At 40.9% G+C, this 16,427-nt stretch overlaps 1 protein-coding gene across 1 annotated transcript in view; it reads left to right on the forward strand.

Moving 5' to 3' along the window:
* The window catches only part of frmpd2 (FERM and PDZ domain containing 2), a 50,033-nt gene that overhangs the window by 15,539 nt on the left and 18,067 nt on the right, over positions 1 to 16,427 (forward strand). Inside the window, exons 10-21 of the mRNA XM_041816368.1 lie at positions 6,952 to 7,023; positions 7,163 to 7,337; positions 9,139 to 9,274; positions 9,370 to 9,508; positions 10,000 to 10,152; positions 10,265 to 10,450; positions 10,555 to 10,714; positions 11,460 to 11,658; positions 11,895 to 11,995; positions 12,814 to 12,894; positions 14,437 to 14,544; positions 14,978 to 15,094. Coding sequence (XP_041672302.1) covers positions 6,952 to 7,023; positions 7,163 to 7,337; positions 9,139 to 9,274; positions 9,370 to 9,508; positions 10,000 to 10,152; positions 10,265 to 10,450; positions 10,555 to 10,714; positions 11,460 to 11,658; positions 11,895 to 11,995; positions 12,814 to 12,894; positions 14,437 to 14,544; positions 14,978 to 15,094 — 1,627 coding nt within the window. The remainder of the gene's footprint in view (positions 1 to 6,951; positions 7,024 to 7,162; positions 7,338 to 9,138; positions 9,275 to 9,369; positions 9,509 to 9,999; positions 10,153 to 10,264; positions 10,451 to 10,554; positions 10,715 to 11,459; positions 11,659 to 11,894; positions 11,996 to 12,813; positions 12,895 to 14,436; positions 14,545 to 14,977; positions 15,095 to 16,427) is intronic.

Below are 16,427 nucleotides of genomic sequence, written 5' to 3' on the forward strand. Positions count from 1 at the left end.
CAGTGCGTGATTTGTGGGTCTCGATGAGACGAGCGTTTCAATGTTGGTTTGATCTCTCTACGACATTCCTACTGGCCGTGAGGGCCTTTTGGGGTGCCTAGGTGGCGCTAGAGAGCACATTTTGGCATGTTTGGGGTTAATTTTTTCATTTTATCAAATTTTTGGCTGAATCTGAGGTGTGTGCCAATTTTGGTGAGTTTTTGAACATGTTTAGGGGGTCAAATTAAGGTTCAAAGAGGCGTGGGAATAATAATAAGAAGAAAGAAACGGACGAATAACAATAGGGCTAGCTCCTGCTAGAAGGGGTCCTTGGACCCTAATAATCCGAGCAATTATTATTAGGTCCCCGCACCACTCGGTGCTCGGGCCCTAATAAATATTGGAGTTTGGGATCTCGATCATTTTATTATAAAACAACTTGTAGCTTAAGAATAAAACTTTATATGCAGGAATGTAACATTGAAGGTCTTTTATTGTTTTCTTTATTTTATTTGTACAGTGTTTAACACTGCACCACCATGCTCCCTTTGGAAACTGTGTACTGAGGTGGAGAGGTGGAGGCGAGAGTCATTCAGATACAGTGCTTAACAAATTTATTAGACCACCTGTCATATTTGTCCCAAAGACCATCCAGCATCATGAAGTGCTTTAATGCTGACTCTTTCATTTTCAGTCAGCTCTCCACATTTTACCATTTTGAACAGGAATGAGGAATTTCAAACTGAGTTCACCTTTTTATACCCAAATTTGAGCTGGCTCACTGGGCTTCTCTGAGAAGTCAGAAATTAACATTCAACCACTGAAACTAATTTTTCTGTTCAGAAATGCAAGTAAATAACTATAATTTGACATATTAATCAAGAAATATTAATGTGCTTTAGTATTTTTTCAACTTTTTTTGTAAATCAGTAAATTTGAAAATTCATGGATAACAATATTAATGATATTTTAGCATTAAAAATATCATTTGGGTTAAAGAGCTTCTGCATATTGGTGTATTAACCATTGCAGAAACATAAACCTTACTTTGGGTGGTGGTCTAATAAATTTGTTAAGCACTGTAGATGATTTCTTCACATTTCTGAATTTCTCGTCTCAACTGCCTCTCACTGCTCCTCTAGTCGCCGACGTTTCCTTTTTGGAGGCATGAAAAGCTCTTGAAAATCCTGGAGTTCTTTGGAGAGCTTTGTGATTTCTTGGAGCTGGAGGGTGAGCTGGGACCTCAGCTCCTCCAGCTGCTTTGCATGCTGCTTCTCCTTCTCCTCAAGTTTCTGCTGCAGGATGGCAACATCTTGAGCAGACGTCTGATGCGGGGCGTCCTGCTTGATGACCTGGCTCTCTGATGTTTTCTGCTGATCAGCCTGATGTTTTTGAGAGAGAACATCAGACTGATACTTCTGAATCAGTTTATTATGAGCAGCTTCCATTCTCTGCAGCTTTTCCTCCAGAAGGTTGCTGGTATTTCTCTCCTGCAGGATCTGAGCTTCAAATTCCTCAGCACTGTTTTTGTACACCATTTGAAGCTCCTGGAAATCTTTCTGGTTGGGACGCTGGGATTGGAGTTGGGTTTTTTGGTTCTCAACCTCTGTCAAAAGCGTCTGCACCTTCTGCAGCAGGGCGTTGTTCTCTGCTGCCATGTGCTGACAGCGTGTGGTGTTTTCATTCATTAAGGATGTTACATATGACTGGAAGTGAGAGTCCTTGTCAGTGTGAGCCTGCTTTTGCTGTTGCAGCTCACGCTGAAGGCTCTCCAACTGCTGTCTGGCGTCCTGCATCTGGGCCTTGTGGCGCTCACTCTCTTCTGCCAGCTTTTTGTGTAGAGCATCCCGTTCAGCGGCCTGGTCCTGACACACTTTATTGACGTAGTCCTGCGCTGCTTTCTGCAGGTCACTTTTAAAGGTGTCCAACTGCCGTTCAGCATTCTGGATCTCGGCCTTGTGTCGCTCACTCTCTTCTGCTAGCTTTTTTTGCAGAGCGTCCCGTTCAGCGGCCTGGTCCTTACGCGCTTTATCAATGTAGTCCTGCGCTGCTTTCTGCAGGTCACTTTTAAAGGTGTCCAACTGCCGTTCAGCATTCTGGATCTCGGCCTTGTGGCGCTCACTCTCTTCTGCTAGCTTTTTTTGCAGAGCGTCCCGTTCAGCGGTCTGGTTCTGACACATTTCATCAGCGTAAACCCGCGCTCGTTTCTGCAGGTCACTTTTAAAGGCGTCCAACTGCCGTTCAGCATTCTGGATCTCAGCCTTGTGTCGCTGACTCTCTTCTGCCAGCTTTTTCTGCATAGCGTCCTGTTTGGCAGCCTGTTCCTGACACATTTGGTCAACGTAGGCCTGCGCTTGTTTCTGCAGGTCACTTCTCATGGTGTTGAACTGCATCTGATATTTCAAGTCAAGCGCTTTGAGATCATCTTTGGCTTTCTTCAGCTCTTGTTGCACAGGATTGAGACGTTTTCTTTCCCATTCTCTTTGTAAGTCAGCTGTACTCGTGCACATGGGTTCGGGGCTGTCCACCTGCATGTCTTCTTCGGTGTGGTACCTCTTTCCATTCTGTCCTTGCATGGAGACGTTGCCATTCTGCTGTTTCTCCAGCTGAGTGCATCGGCTCTTATAATATTTCTTGTCTTTTTCCAATTGAGTCACCTTCTTTTTGGTGTCCTCCAACTCTTTGATTAGCGCCTTCTTTTCCCGTATTCTTTGCCCCCTCTCTCGGTTGAGGGTCTGTCGCAGCCTCATCACTTCGTTCAAATCACTCCCTCTATATGGACCATTGGTCCTTCTCATCACCGGCGCCTTCCCAATTTGTTGGTTTGTGGCTGGCGCCACTCTTCCATTTCTCTTTATTCTCATTTTTCCTGGTTTATGTATTTAGTGGTGAAAAAAATCTTCTGACTGTTTCTGAATAACAGAAAATTGATATCAGGTCAGATGTCTTCAAAAATCGTACTCAGCATACGGACAAGTAGACAAGTGTTTAATGAACTCACAGTCTGAGCAGCCTCATCCTCAAGAACTGTGCTTTCATGTCTTTCATGTCACGTCATTAAAGGACAGAACGGAATTCCCCTTTGCTAAGCCCCACCCCCCCTTAGTTACTGTTGCTATGCTGATCAAGCTTGTTTGCCTGCCATATTGAATATGGAATTCCCCACATAAGTAGGGAAATTTTCAAGGAAATAAAATTCTAGAAATAAAAAATTTGATGACAGTAAGACTCCATTTTCATATGAAATGCTGAGTTTTGATGTCGGACAATAACAGACCAGTGGTTAGCTATTAGTTGTGATGGTTGTTGATGTTCTCTGTGGACGATGTTATTTGACTGGTAAATGGTAGTAGCTGATGTGCTAACAGGCTAAATGAGAGCTAACCTGAAACTCAGACATGAAAACCCATTCCATGAAGCTCTCTACGCACTGTTCTTGAGCTAATCTGAAGGCCACATGAAGTTTGGAGGTCTGTAGCGATTGACTCGGCAGAAAGTTGGCGACCTCTGCGCACTATGCACCTCAGCATCCGCTGACCCATCATTTTACCTGGCTTACCACTTGGTGGCTGAGTTGCTGTCGTTCCCAGTCACTTCCACTTTGTTATAATACTATTGACAGTTGACTGTGGGATATTTAGGAGCGAGGAAATTTTAGCTCGCATTTTGGCTCTCAAGGGCACTTTAGAGTGTGTTTTTGTTTTCACTTTAACACACGTTTTGCCTCCCAAGGGGGCACTTTAACACGCATTATGGCTCTCAAGAGGGCACTTTAGCTTGTGTTTTGGCTCTCAAGGGCACTTTAGAGTGTGTTTTGCCTCCAAAGAGGGCACTTTAACGTGTGTTTTGGCTCCCAAGAGGGCACTTTAACATGAATCATGGCTCCCAAGAGGGCAATTAAGCTCACGTTTTGGCTCTTGAGAGCACTTTAGCTCACGTTTTGGCTCCCAAGAGGACACTTTAATGTGCATTTTGCCTCCCAAGATGGCACTTTAAAACACATTTTGGCTCTCGAGGGCACTTTAGCACGTGTTTTGCCTTCCAAGAGGGCACTTTAGAGTGTGTTTTGGCTCCCAAGAGGACACTTTAACATGTGTTTTGGCTCCCAAGAGGGCACTTTAACGTGCGTTTTGGCTCTCAAGGGCACTTTAGAGTGTGTTTTGCCTTCAAAGAGGGCACTTTAATATGTGTTTTGGCTCCCAAGAGGGCACTTCAACACCCATTTTAGCTCTTGAGGGCACTTTAGCTTGTGTTTTGGCTTTTGAGGGCACATTAGCACTTGTTTTGGCTCCCAAGAGGACACTTTAATGTGTATTTTGCCTCCCAAGAGGGCACTTTAACACAAATTTTGCCTCCCAAGAGGGCACTTTACTAAACAAATTATTATAAATTTAAAATGACAACTGGGCAGAAATGTTCATTAAAACCCAGGTTGAAAATCATGATTTGCATTGAAAGTTTGCTTTAATTTCACAAAGAATTTTTCAGCTTATTTTCTCTTTCTCAAACTGCATTAAGATACATTCTTCTGTACTTCTACGCAGGGGCATAGCTAGGGATTTTGGGCCCCCAGAAAAAATATCACACAAGGCCCCCCTTAAGCAACAAATGTTTTTACAAATATCTATGCATTTAATGTGTTTTTTAACCATCGTTTTCCCATTTATGAGCTATATTTTTATTATGGTTAAATAAAATTTACTTGCATTATTTTGCAGCTTTGGGCTACAACATTTGGATATTTTCAAGTGAGGAGCAGGGGCCCCCAGTATTGTATTTTACTCTATTTGTTTAAAAAAATCAGTCTGTCCAGTCTGTTAGACACTTTTGATTCAAAAATGACACAAATAATAAAATAAAACTAAAGCTGTTCCTGTTACCACTAGGTGGTGCTTTGATCTGTAAGAAATCAGACCTTATGAATGGGTGCAGGCCATGACTGTCAATATACCTGAGCAATATTAGTCCAATCGGACAATGCACGGCTGAGTTATAAACAACTTCCTGTTTACCAGAGACGTATGCAAATTTGAGGGCTTGCCATGGCCACACCTTTCGACTAATGAGAAAACCCCGGATAACTTTTCATCAGCCATGTCTCATCTACCTCTGTGCCAAAGTGCAAATCGATCGGATGAGTTAATCCAGATATGACCCCCTGGAAAAGGCCAAAAACTGACCCTTTTTTGCATATTTATTCAAAATGGCAGATTTCCTGTTGGAGATAGAGTGTAGGCCCAACAGGCTTTTTTGTAGATCTCCCCAAGCCGCACCTGCACAAAAAATGTTATGAATCTACGACAAAGTCAAAGGAGGGGGCTTTAACTTTGAAAACTGTTAGGGGGCGCTATTTTTGCAATTCTGAATTTTCATGTTGGAGACCCAAAAAATATCAGAATTTTCTTGAGACCAGATGTACGTGCAAAGTTTCTGCAGATTCAGAAATGTTAAGGGCCTCAAAAGTCCGTGCATTGACGGCAAATAATAATAATAATTAAAGCTGCAAGCAGCATTGGACGGGTCCTCGGTCTGTTGCACGTCCCTCATGCCCATTAGACCTCCACTTTGAGGGTTTCATCTCTCTTTGACCCTTTGACCTGCTCAAAGTTAGACTGAGGTGTGTCCCTGCAGCTCTGTCAGGAGCCTCAGACTTTATAATGGGTGGGTATTAGACTTTCCATTTTCCTGCCTTCGGTGAGTCACATGACCAGCTGCAGGGTAAGCTTATTGTAATGTTCAAAAAACCTGCATCTGTGAGACACACAAACACACATTCATGCGTGCTTCGCGCGCTAACACACAAAAATGCACCATCTCTCCCATTTACTTCATATGGGATATATGTGTGGAAAATTTTATTTTGAAAGGCAAATTGCCGGCTTCCTGTTTGAGATAGGTTAGGGGTGTCAGTGCGTGATTTGTGGGTCTCGATGAGACGAGCGTTTCAACGTTGGTTTGATCTTTCTACGACATTCCTACTGGCCGTGAGGGCCGTTTTAGTGTGCCTAGGTGGCACTAGAGAGCACATTTTGGCATGTTTGGGGTTAATTTTTTCATTTTATCAAATTTTTGGCCGAATCTGAGGTGTGTGCCAATTTTGGTGAGTTTTTGAACATGTTTAGGGGGTCAAATTAAGGGTTAAAGAGCTTGTGAAATAATAAGAAGAAGAAGAAGAAGAAGAAGAAGAAAGAAACGGAGCAGATACAATAGGGGCAAGGACCCCTTCTAGCTCCTGCTAGAAGGGGTCCTCGGACTCTAATTATATTTTAGTATCAAAAATATCATTTGGGTTACAGAGCTTCTACATATTGGTGTATTAACCATTGCAGAAACATAAAAAATGATTTTGGTTATTACCAATGCTCTTAATTTAGGGCAGCTGTGGCATAAACCTTACTTTGGTTTGGGTTAGGGTGGTCTAATAAATTTGTTAAGCACTGTATATAATTAACATTACTACATACAGTAAGCCAATGTATTTGTTTGTATTTATCAAACATTGCTAAAGCTAATGTAGCTACTTAAAGAACGTACCTGCATAACTTACATAGCCACTTTGTGAGCTTAGCTTTAGCTATGTAGCTACGTTATCCATATAGCTTATGTAGCTAACAGAGCTACGTGAGCTACGCTTGCTTAGTTAGAAGACTTTCAAAGTAGCTCTTCATTTCATAGAGTGATAATCAAAATGATTGCTTTGGTTATAAATCAGCGACTAGAAGGGTAATTTTCTGACAGACTTCTATTTGAATTGAAACATTTTTGCATCCTTTTGTTTGTCCCAGTGACTCAACTCAACAGGTTGTTGCTGGCTATTAAAATGAATACAACTATAAGGAATGTTCATGCCATCTAAACCTTTCAGACCAAGCTGCTTTGTCCATGTCTTTACACAGTCTTTGGTAATATAATTAAAACTTTATGATGGGGGAGTTCAAGGTATCTTTTTCTTTGCTTTGTACTTTGTTACAGGAACTGGGCCCAGAATTCATTAGGATGCTAGATGAGCCTCAGGTTGTCCTAGAACTGCCTGGATCCATTGTGGTGAGTTCTAGAAAACACATTATTGTATCTTGTATGGTTGGTGGATCTGTTTGCTTGATGAGTACAGTACAATCTAGTCCTACAGACTGTCATGAAAGCCAAATAATGTATTTAACCCTGTTTTTACTTCTACATGAAGTCAAAGAAAGGAAAATCTCCAACCACTCAGAGGGAACTGAGTGTGGTGATGCCGAATGGTCAGAGCATCCTGGTCAAGTGTGAGGTGAAATCCAGAGGAGGGGACGTCTTTGACATGATTGTTGCTCACTCCAACCTGATGGAACATTTCTACTTTGGCCTTGCTTATATTGATGGTAAGAATGAATCTGTGAGGGTGGAGTATGAAGAAAGAAAATTAGACAAAGACCAATATGAGGCCCTTTCTATTTAGCCACAAGCAATCTTAGCAAGTGAGCAGAATATTTCTAAGAATCTCTTTTTAAGTCGCAAAGCCAGAGAACTACGGGACATACACAAATCTGAAATATAGATTTCCAAATACCCAACAGTACCTGCAAACAGGCCTGCCCACAGAATTTGCCAGACCCCTGAAAAACCCAGATAATAGACCTTCCCCAGTTATGATTGATTGATGATGTAAGTGCATGTGTGTTGGATCAGAAGCATTGGTACGTCCAAGCTAACAGTTATTTCATTTTGGACATTTAAATTGTGTGAAACTGTAACTGGGTTCTGATGTTTAAATCACGTCTTTCAAGACACTTTTTAACTCCTTTTCATCATTGTTTCCCACCATTTTTTCCACATTTGACCAATTTGAATTCCCCTTGGGATAAGTAAAGTGTCCATCCATTCATCAATCCTGTTTTTACAACTTTTGCCAATTTTTACACATTTTTGCCACTGTAGCCTGTTGTTGCCTCTGTTACTCATTGTTGCCTGTTCTTGCCCATACTGGTCATTTTTCACCCATTGTTGCCAGCACTTTTTTCCCATTGTGACCACTGCTTTTCAGCCATTGTTGCAGCTGCTTTTCACCCATTGATGCTAATACTGTTCGCCAGTTGTTGCCACCACTTTTGGCCAGTTGTTGACACAATTTTTCACCCATTGTTGTCTACACTTTTCGCCTATTGTTGCTGCCACTTTTCACCATTGTTGCTGCCACTTTTCTCTCATTGTTACCACTGCTTTTTGTCCACTGTTGCCATAGATTTCCACCCATTGATACCTCTGTAGTCACATTGCTGCCATTTCTAGCCCATGTTGGCTGCTTTTTGCCCATTGTTGCAACTGCTTTCACATAATGTTGCCACCATTTTTTGTCTATTTTTGCCGCCCCTTCACCTTCTGTTGCCACTGCTTTGGCCATTGTTGCCATTGTTTTCACACATTGCTGCTGCCACTTTTTACACATTGTTGCCGTCGCTTTTCACCAATTTTTGATGACACTTTTCACCCATATTTGCCACTTTTTTGTACAATTTTTAAACTGTTTTTTAAAGATTAAATAAAATTAACTTTTATTGATCCATCATAGGGGGACTTATTTTTGCTATTTGTATCCAATTTTTGTTTCTTTTTCCCCTACCCTGTAACCACTTTTTACAATTTTGTTTGCCAACATTTTTTTTGTCATTATTTTTCCCTGGGTCTTTTTGTGGGGCTTTAGCCTGTTGGGGCCAGTAGTCTTTCTAAGTGACTTTTCAGATATCTGTTTTAAAGCTATTTTATTCACTCCGAACACCTTATTTACAATCAAAGTTTGAATGTTAACCACTGAACATAATGTTAGACTTATACCTCGTACCTCCTATTTGGTATCAGCTAAATAATGAGGCCCATGGAGCATGAGGTCCCAGGATAGGGCCTAATTTTCTCTAATTAAAAACCACACTGCCAGATGGAGGTCTAAAGCACTTGTTCTTGAGGGTTTTGAAAAGAAATTGAATTCATTTAAACACCCAATTTGAACATTTAGATAACCTATGCCTTTGTTTGAAGATTTCCACAGTCAATTTTTTTGCACAACTACCAGCAAAAACCCAAATGAGTGCAAATTTATCAAAGGTCAACATCTAAAAATGTACTATACTGTAGGGAGTCATGACATTTTAACCAACTAACTATTTCTTTTCTCCTTTCTCTCATCAGATAATGAATTTTTCTTTGTGGACAATGATACCAAGATTTCCAAAGTTGCTCCAGATAGCTGGAAAAAAGTGCCTACAACCACCTTTGTCCTTTTCTTTAGGATTAAATTCTTTGTTAATGACATTTCTCTTCTTTTGTAAGTCTTAAATTTATTACATTATTTTTAAAAACTGCTCACCAAATTTGCCTCTAAAGAATAGTTCTAATGCATGCTGTTTTTCTCTCTATCAGGCACAAACAAACCCGTCACCAGTATTACCTTCAGCTCAGGAGAGACCTTATAGAAGACAGACTGTCCTGCCATGAGGAGACGGCTCTTTTTCTGGGAGGTCTGGCTCTGCAGACGGAGTATGGAGACATCATGCCTGAGGTTGTACAATATAAATTGAAACTTAACAATGACTTTTTCCCAGAAAAATACATGCTAAAATAAATTATGTAACCATAGCATCTTAGGTTAACTGAACCCAGCCTTAAAATCCATTGTTAGTTTAATTTCAAAGCAAAAGTATGGGGAATTACTGGTGGGTAATGCAATTATACCGTTGGAAAAGTTAATGGGGGAATTTCAAGGTGTGTATCAGAGTTTGTAACAGAGGTGTTACAAAGGCTGGATGAATGAAGCCAACTGTGGAGTTCAAGATAGCGTGATCTCCCACTATGCTGTGCTCACTTGAGTTTCTGCAATTAACAGATGGGACACTAGAATTCACGCCATCATGACAGCAACACTACAGTGCTTTATTAAGTCAAAATTATTACTGACATTAAAACCTATCATTTCAAACATTTACAAAAACACAACTACACTGTGATGCTTATCACATATCACTGTTTTGCTCTGGTGTGTGTTTCAATCAGGTTTACGGTCGGAACTACTACCGCCCTGACCAGTATGTCTCCAAGAGTGTGATGGAGAAACGTGCCTTGCCATATATTCAGGGGGAGCTGCTACGACTTCACACCAACAATTCTCAGATGCTTCCTGATGAATCGGAGCTCGAGTTCCTCAAGGTAACAAAATAGTCAAATTTGAAAATGTTAAAATGTACCTAAAAAGCTTTTCTCTGAAGTCTTAAGAAAACGTGCCACAGCAGAGCATTTGACGTTTTCTTTCTGTTATTAGGTGTGTCAGCAGTTGCCTGAATACGGTGTGTTTTTCCACCGTGTGATTCGTGAGAAAAAGCCTTCAGAAGGGGAGATAATCCTCGGTGTTTGTGCCAAAGGAGTCACCATCTACGAGGTTAAAGATGGCTGCCGGTCAACCAGCCAGAATTTCTTCTGGAGGGAGACTTCGACTATCTCATCAAGTGTAAGTTCAGTGATTTTCAAAAAAAGATTCCTCTCAAATTGCAAATATTGTTGTTATGTTTCAGATTTCCATACCCTAAAAATCCTATCTTTGTGTTCCTGCAGCGCCGTAAATTTATAATAGAGAGCAGAGGCAGCAATAAGAAGTACACCTTCATCGCAGAGAGGTCAAAGATTGCAAAATATTTGTGCAACCTTTGTTCAGCCCAACACAAGTTCAACAATGAGATGAACTCTCGCCAACTCAGCCACAGCCTGGTCTCAGGTTAGTTACTGCCTTAATATTTAAAGCTTTTTAGCATCAATATATCAAATATTGTCACTATTTTCAGAAGGCTGTTAAAGGGATATTTCAGTATTTTTGAAGTTGGGTTGTCTGAGGTACTTGTCGATAGATGTGGCATTAGCTTCCAGTTATTTCAGAGGGCATTAGCCCCTCAAACAGGATGTGCTTGGGGAAGCTAGGCTATACAATGTGGCAGATGGGTACAGTTTGACTGCATAATTTAGGAAATTTAAGGTTTGAATCAACTGGACGCTGTACCGAAAGTTTTTTGAGTGTTTTATTTTTCACCCAAAAAGCCTTTGTGTTTGGCACTATTTTGCGATGCAAGCTTCGGCTACCAGCTATGTGTCCCTCCGCCTCAGGGTATCTGAACAGCTGTTTGTGCCGAACACAGAGGCTTCCTGAGTGAAAAATAAAACGCTTCAAAAATTTTCAAGCTAGCTTATAATTCAGCCAGCTTTGTTTTTTGGCCCATTTTTACCTAAAACTCTCTAAATTACGCAGTGAAACTGTACCCATCTGCTCAATGCATAGCCTAACTTAACCAAAACCCATCCTGTTTGTAGGGCCAACGCTCACTGCAACCACTGGAGGCTAATGGCACTACTGTTGCCAAGTACCTTACACAACCTTACTCAAAAACTACAGCAATATCCTTTAAATAGCCACACAGTTCTCGCTGACTTCTGACTGTGTCCTATGTGGTTTTTAATTTCACCTCCAGAGGAGAACATTGTCCAGTATTCTGCAGTGTGTCGGGCTCAGAGTGGCCGACCCAAGTCCTTCTCTTGTTCCGAGACGCCTCAGGACGACAGCGGTCTCACCACACCTCAAGATGAGTCCCTGACCAAGTTGTGTGATGATGTTGCAGCGAGGATCGAGGCCCGAATTAAACAGCAGCGCCAGAGCCTCAATGAACAGAGGTAGATGTCGTATAAGTCTTTGAATGTTCAGCAAAAAACCTGAACCCCATTGAAACAGTGAGGATGATGGAGGACATGATGGTAATTATTCTATATGTAAATAGTCCTTTCTTCTTTCAGGTATTCCAATCAAACCCGAGCTGTATGAAAGCAACATCTCTATTCTGAGTAATGTCTTCTGTTGACCATTATCCCTCACGACTATCACATTTGTTTTATCTGTGTTATATTTGCAGCACCTGTTCCAGCAGTCAGCGCAGCAGCCTTGGTATGCGTTCCCCATCATGCTCTCAAAAGAGCGGATCTGAAGCACCTTCAGGCTCCCCAGCAGCCAGAGGTAGAGTATCATTTATGTCAGAACATAAAAGAAAACTGTCAGTTGTCTCTTTTTGCATGCAAAGGCAGACATTTGTCTTTGAGATGCATTTTCAAATGTATGCCTTTTAAGAATGCAAGGTAACAAGATAACACATTTCAACTATTAAACGCAAAAAAGGTGCGCTCACACTAGACAGTCATGCTGATATTTATATTCTATTTATATTTATATATTTATATATATATTTATATTTAATTTTCACATACTGCAGTAGAAGAAAATCACCAAATAATGTCCATTTGTCCAAGAAGCCAAAATGTGATTAATGTTGGGTCTCAAATCCAAACTTCAGCAGCAGTGCACTATGGGTTTTGAATTTAAAAAAAAAGCCAATCAAAGAAACTCAAGCCATATTCACACTTTAAATTTCCTGACTTATCTAGATGAGCTGCCTGTGTGAACGCAAACAGTTAAATCTGTCACCCAGACTTCATGCAGAACTTTCCCACAAGCCCCCCTGGTATTTTACTCTCCTCCATCATTCCCTTACCTGATTAGCAAACTTCAGGTAAACGTGCTGCCTTGAGGCACAGGTGTGAACACGCAATTCAGAAAATGATGGTGCTCTGGGGTGCATGTGTGCTAACAATTTGTTTCCATTAGGATGCTTTATTTCCTAACACAAGTGACTGCCGTGTCATGTTTAGATGGCAATACATGTGGGCTGATACTCTGCAAAAGGTCATTGCAATGACATGGTGTGAGTTTTTTATAGTGTGGATATTTTCACTTTTTTAAATTGGTTTGATGTTATTATTCGTCTTTGTGTCTTACAGACACTCCAACAAAATTCATGTCGACGTCAGAGAGAGAAGTGATCTGTGTGTCTCTGAGGAAAGACCCAAAGCTTGGCCTTGGTAAGATTGAATTCTCATTTGTATTTAAGACTTGTTCTTACTATAAACATAATATGGGGGTGCCTCGTTAGAATTGCTGTTACAATGCTCCCCTTCTGGGAGCAGCTTGGTTCAGTGGTGGAGTCAGCTGGAAGGTTGGAGTTTTGATCTCCAGCCCATAAGGTCGTCTGTCAGCGTGTCTTCAGGCAAGACACTGAACCTTCCTTTGCTCCTGTTGCATCAGTGGTGTGTGAATGCATATGAATGAAATAAGGTCGTGCTTACGAACACTTGACCAGTCTCTGCTATCAGTTTGTGATTGTGGTGTGCATGTGATGTGTTGAAAATAGGAGAGGGGTCTGGTTGCATGTCTGATGGCCACTCTCACAGACTGTTCATCTGAGACGCCAACTCTGTCAGAATGAAAATAAATGCTACACTTTCTAAATAAAATTTAGAAAACCTGCAAAAACTTTTCTTTTTTCTTTTTCTTTTTTTTTTTTTACATTTTTTTGGGGGGGTTTGGTGCCTTTATTGGACAGAGGAGGACAGTGGATAGAGTCGGAAATGGAATGACAGTGGGAAAAAACATGCGGCAAAGGACCACGGGCCGGATTCAAACCCGGGCCACCCGCATACATGGGTAGCGCATTGGACCGCTAGGCCAGCTGTGCAGCCAAAAACTTTTAATAAAGCAGAGTAGACAGTGTGCTTACTGGACAAAGGCTTGTCCTTCATGAAAACATTCTAACCCAGCAAGTGTAGCTTACGTAGCTCTGTTGGTGAGTAAGCTACGTAGATAACAAAGCTATGTTGCTCACATAGCTACGCTTGCTGTGCAACCTACAAAGACAACTTAGCTATGTATACAACATAGCTATGTAGCTAATGTAACTACATAGCGAATGTAACTAAAGCTACCTTTAGCTTTGGCTACAATTGCTAAAGCTCCCGTTGCAAAAGCTTACTTAGCTACATTGGCTTATGCAGTAACAACAATAATGTTGCTAGTTAAGCTATGTTAGCTTTAGCTAGAGCTAACGAAGCTAAAGTGAGCCCCTGTTTGTGTATCTACTTCTTAACTGGGTCTATGTGTAAGAACCCTATGATTTTTTTGTGAAATAACACTTAGCCTGTAATGGTTGCGATGGTGTTATTTCATCAATGTAACTACAACACTTTGTTAATGGATACAGATGAATCAAAAGAAAAAAATCTAGAACTGGAATTGCGCTGTACAGGCAAATTACAGCACCTCTGATATAAACAGCGTCTCAGAGAGTGACCACCAGAGAGATGTACAGACTGCCTAGCAGATGGAGAAAAGCACTTTTAGGAGACCAGACAAGCACTGTGCATTTACTATTTTAAATAGATGTTCAGATTGACAATTGTTTATGTGCATTTATTCAAGCATATGTGGCTTTGCTCTGTAGAGAAGAAGAACTTTTAAATTGTTGGATTTCATACACAATGCATGAACAAAACCAATTGAAAAGTTTTCAGATTGCATCAAATCATCAACCAGTCTGTTATCAATGTCTGCTGTCTGTGCTCTAACAGGTATAGTTATAGTGGGAGAAGACACAGTGGGGCATTACGACTTGGGAATCTTTGTTGCTTCTATTGTGCCTGGTGGACCTGCAGATAAAGATGGACGCATCAGACCAGGTAAAGAATCATGTTGACGTTTAGAACCTCAGGAACACAGTGTACATGTTGGTGTATTTTAGGTTTTGCAAATGTTTGTTTACATTAAGAAATCAAACTTTTTTGATAAGTTATGTCATAGAAATAACAATTTTGTTGAGTTGAATCTCTTGTAATTACTTTTTAAAATGTTGGATATACCATTTTGGTGTAGATCCTTTGAATTTGAGGTTTTTCTTTGACTTTCATCTAGAAGTAGACTGTTTCTAAGAACACAGATGCAGTAGCAGAGAAGTGCAAAAGAGGACAGAAAGAGCATGTGAGGTTTTCATGGGGGTTCAGTCACAGGTCTTTAGGCTAACAGGTGGTTGTAGTGGTTAGAGGTGTTACTGCTGTCTTTAAGCTGCTCTGTTACCGAACACCAGCATCATTTTACTGTGACCTTTGCTTTCAGGTGGTCGCCTGATCTCTCTGAACCACATCAGCCTGGAGGGTGTCACTTTCAGTGAGGCAGCAGAGGTCATGCAGAGCAGCCCCGAGGAGGTGCAGCTCATTATCTCACAGCCAAAAGGTGCACCATGTGTGTGTCGAATGTGTGTAAAGATACTGAGCTGTGACCCCTTACCCTCCTTTGTCTGCATGTAATGTTGGGGGTTTAGCTTTAGCTTGTTCTACAGATGTACCTGCTTTGATTTCCTAACATATATTAGGTAGATCTGTGACTTTCCTTCCTTTCTTTGTGTCTTGTAGCTCCTTTTGGTGCTTTTAATCTTTGCACTTTTTGCTATGCTTTCTGTTTTATATGACATGATGTGTCAAAACTGTTATGTTTTTGTTTATACCATCATCCCACTTGTTTGTCCTAGGGCAAAATGTCAGTTTCTGTTGACTCGTCTTGCTCTCAAGGGCATAAACAATTCCTTCCTCCACATTTCACAAAACTGTTATCATTTCAAACTGAGTCTGCTATGATTTTTAACACTTAATGGTCCGACTGAAGTCTCTCTTCTTTACAGTTAAACTGCTTTCCTTTTAGATATGATTATAGGTGGAACTCCCACCCACCGCAGAAGTAGATAAATAATATTTTCAAGTAGCTAACACTAGCGGCTCCCCATTACTGATGACTGTTTTGACAGGATTTCACATCTAATATAGTGAACCCTGCTTCACTTTCAAAATTAGATGTTCAACAAATAATGTATAAGTTATAGATTACAAGTTATATTTTCTGAAATGTCCTTGCAGAGTTCTGGTACCTGAACCCTTCACAGTTGTACAACCGACCAGACAGAGCCAAATTTGTGTATTTACAGCAGTGTTGTAAACATGCTGGCCCCTGTCTGACTGATTTAAGGGTTCTAATCTTCCAAAGTTAATCCTGACCTGAAGAGGTGACCCATGTGACTCATGAATCAGAGTAAAAACACATTTTAAAAGAGGGACTGATTTAATACGACATATATGAAGCTTAATGTTAGTTCATACAGGACACAGTAGTCATACGCCCAGCCATGATCAGCTGATGGCCAGCTGATCTCGATTATCGCCCTCCTAGCTCCAGCAGCCAATCACAGCTTTTTCTCTACGCAGCAGTCCATTTGAATATGACGTACTTCTCACTAATCCCTGCTTGCATTAATGCTGATACACCACGCTGCTCCTGCTGCTGGCAAAGCTTCACCTCCACCACCCCAGCCACATCCTTTATAGCATAAAGCTTGTTGCAGCCTCATATTCAGAATCATGCTACAATGGATTTATGGCAGATTGAAGATATTTAGTCAGTAAAGTTAGCCATATATTTTTGCATAGGACATTTTTTCATATTTTCCTCCTATCACTTGATAGTTTTTATTGTTGATAATAGTTTTCTTATTACTATGGGACACACTGATTCCATA

The sequence above is a fragment of the Cheilinus undulatus genome, linkage group 20, assembly GCF_018320785.1.
Source record: "Cheilinus undulatus linkage group 20, ASM1832078v1, whole genome shotgun sequence".
Lineage (NCBI taxonomy): Eukaryota > Metazoa > Chordata > Actinopteri > Labriformes > Labridae > Cheilinus > Cheilinus undulatus.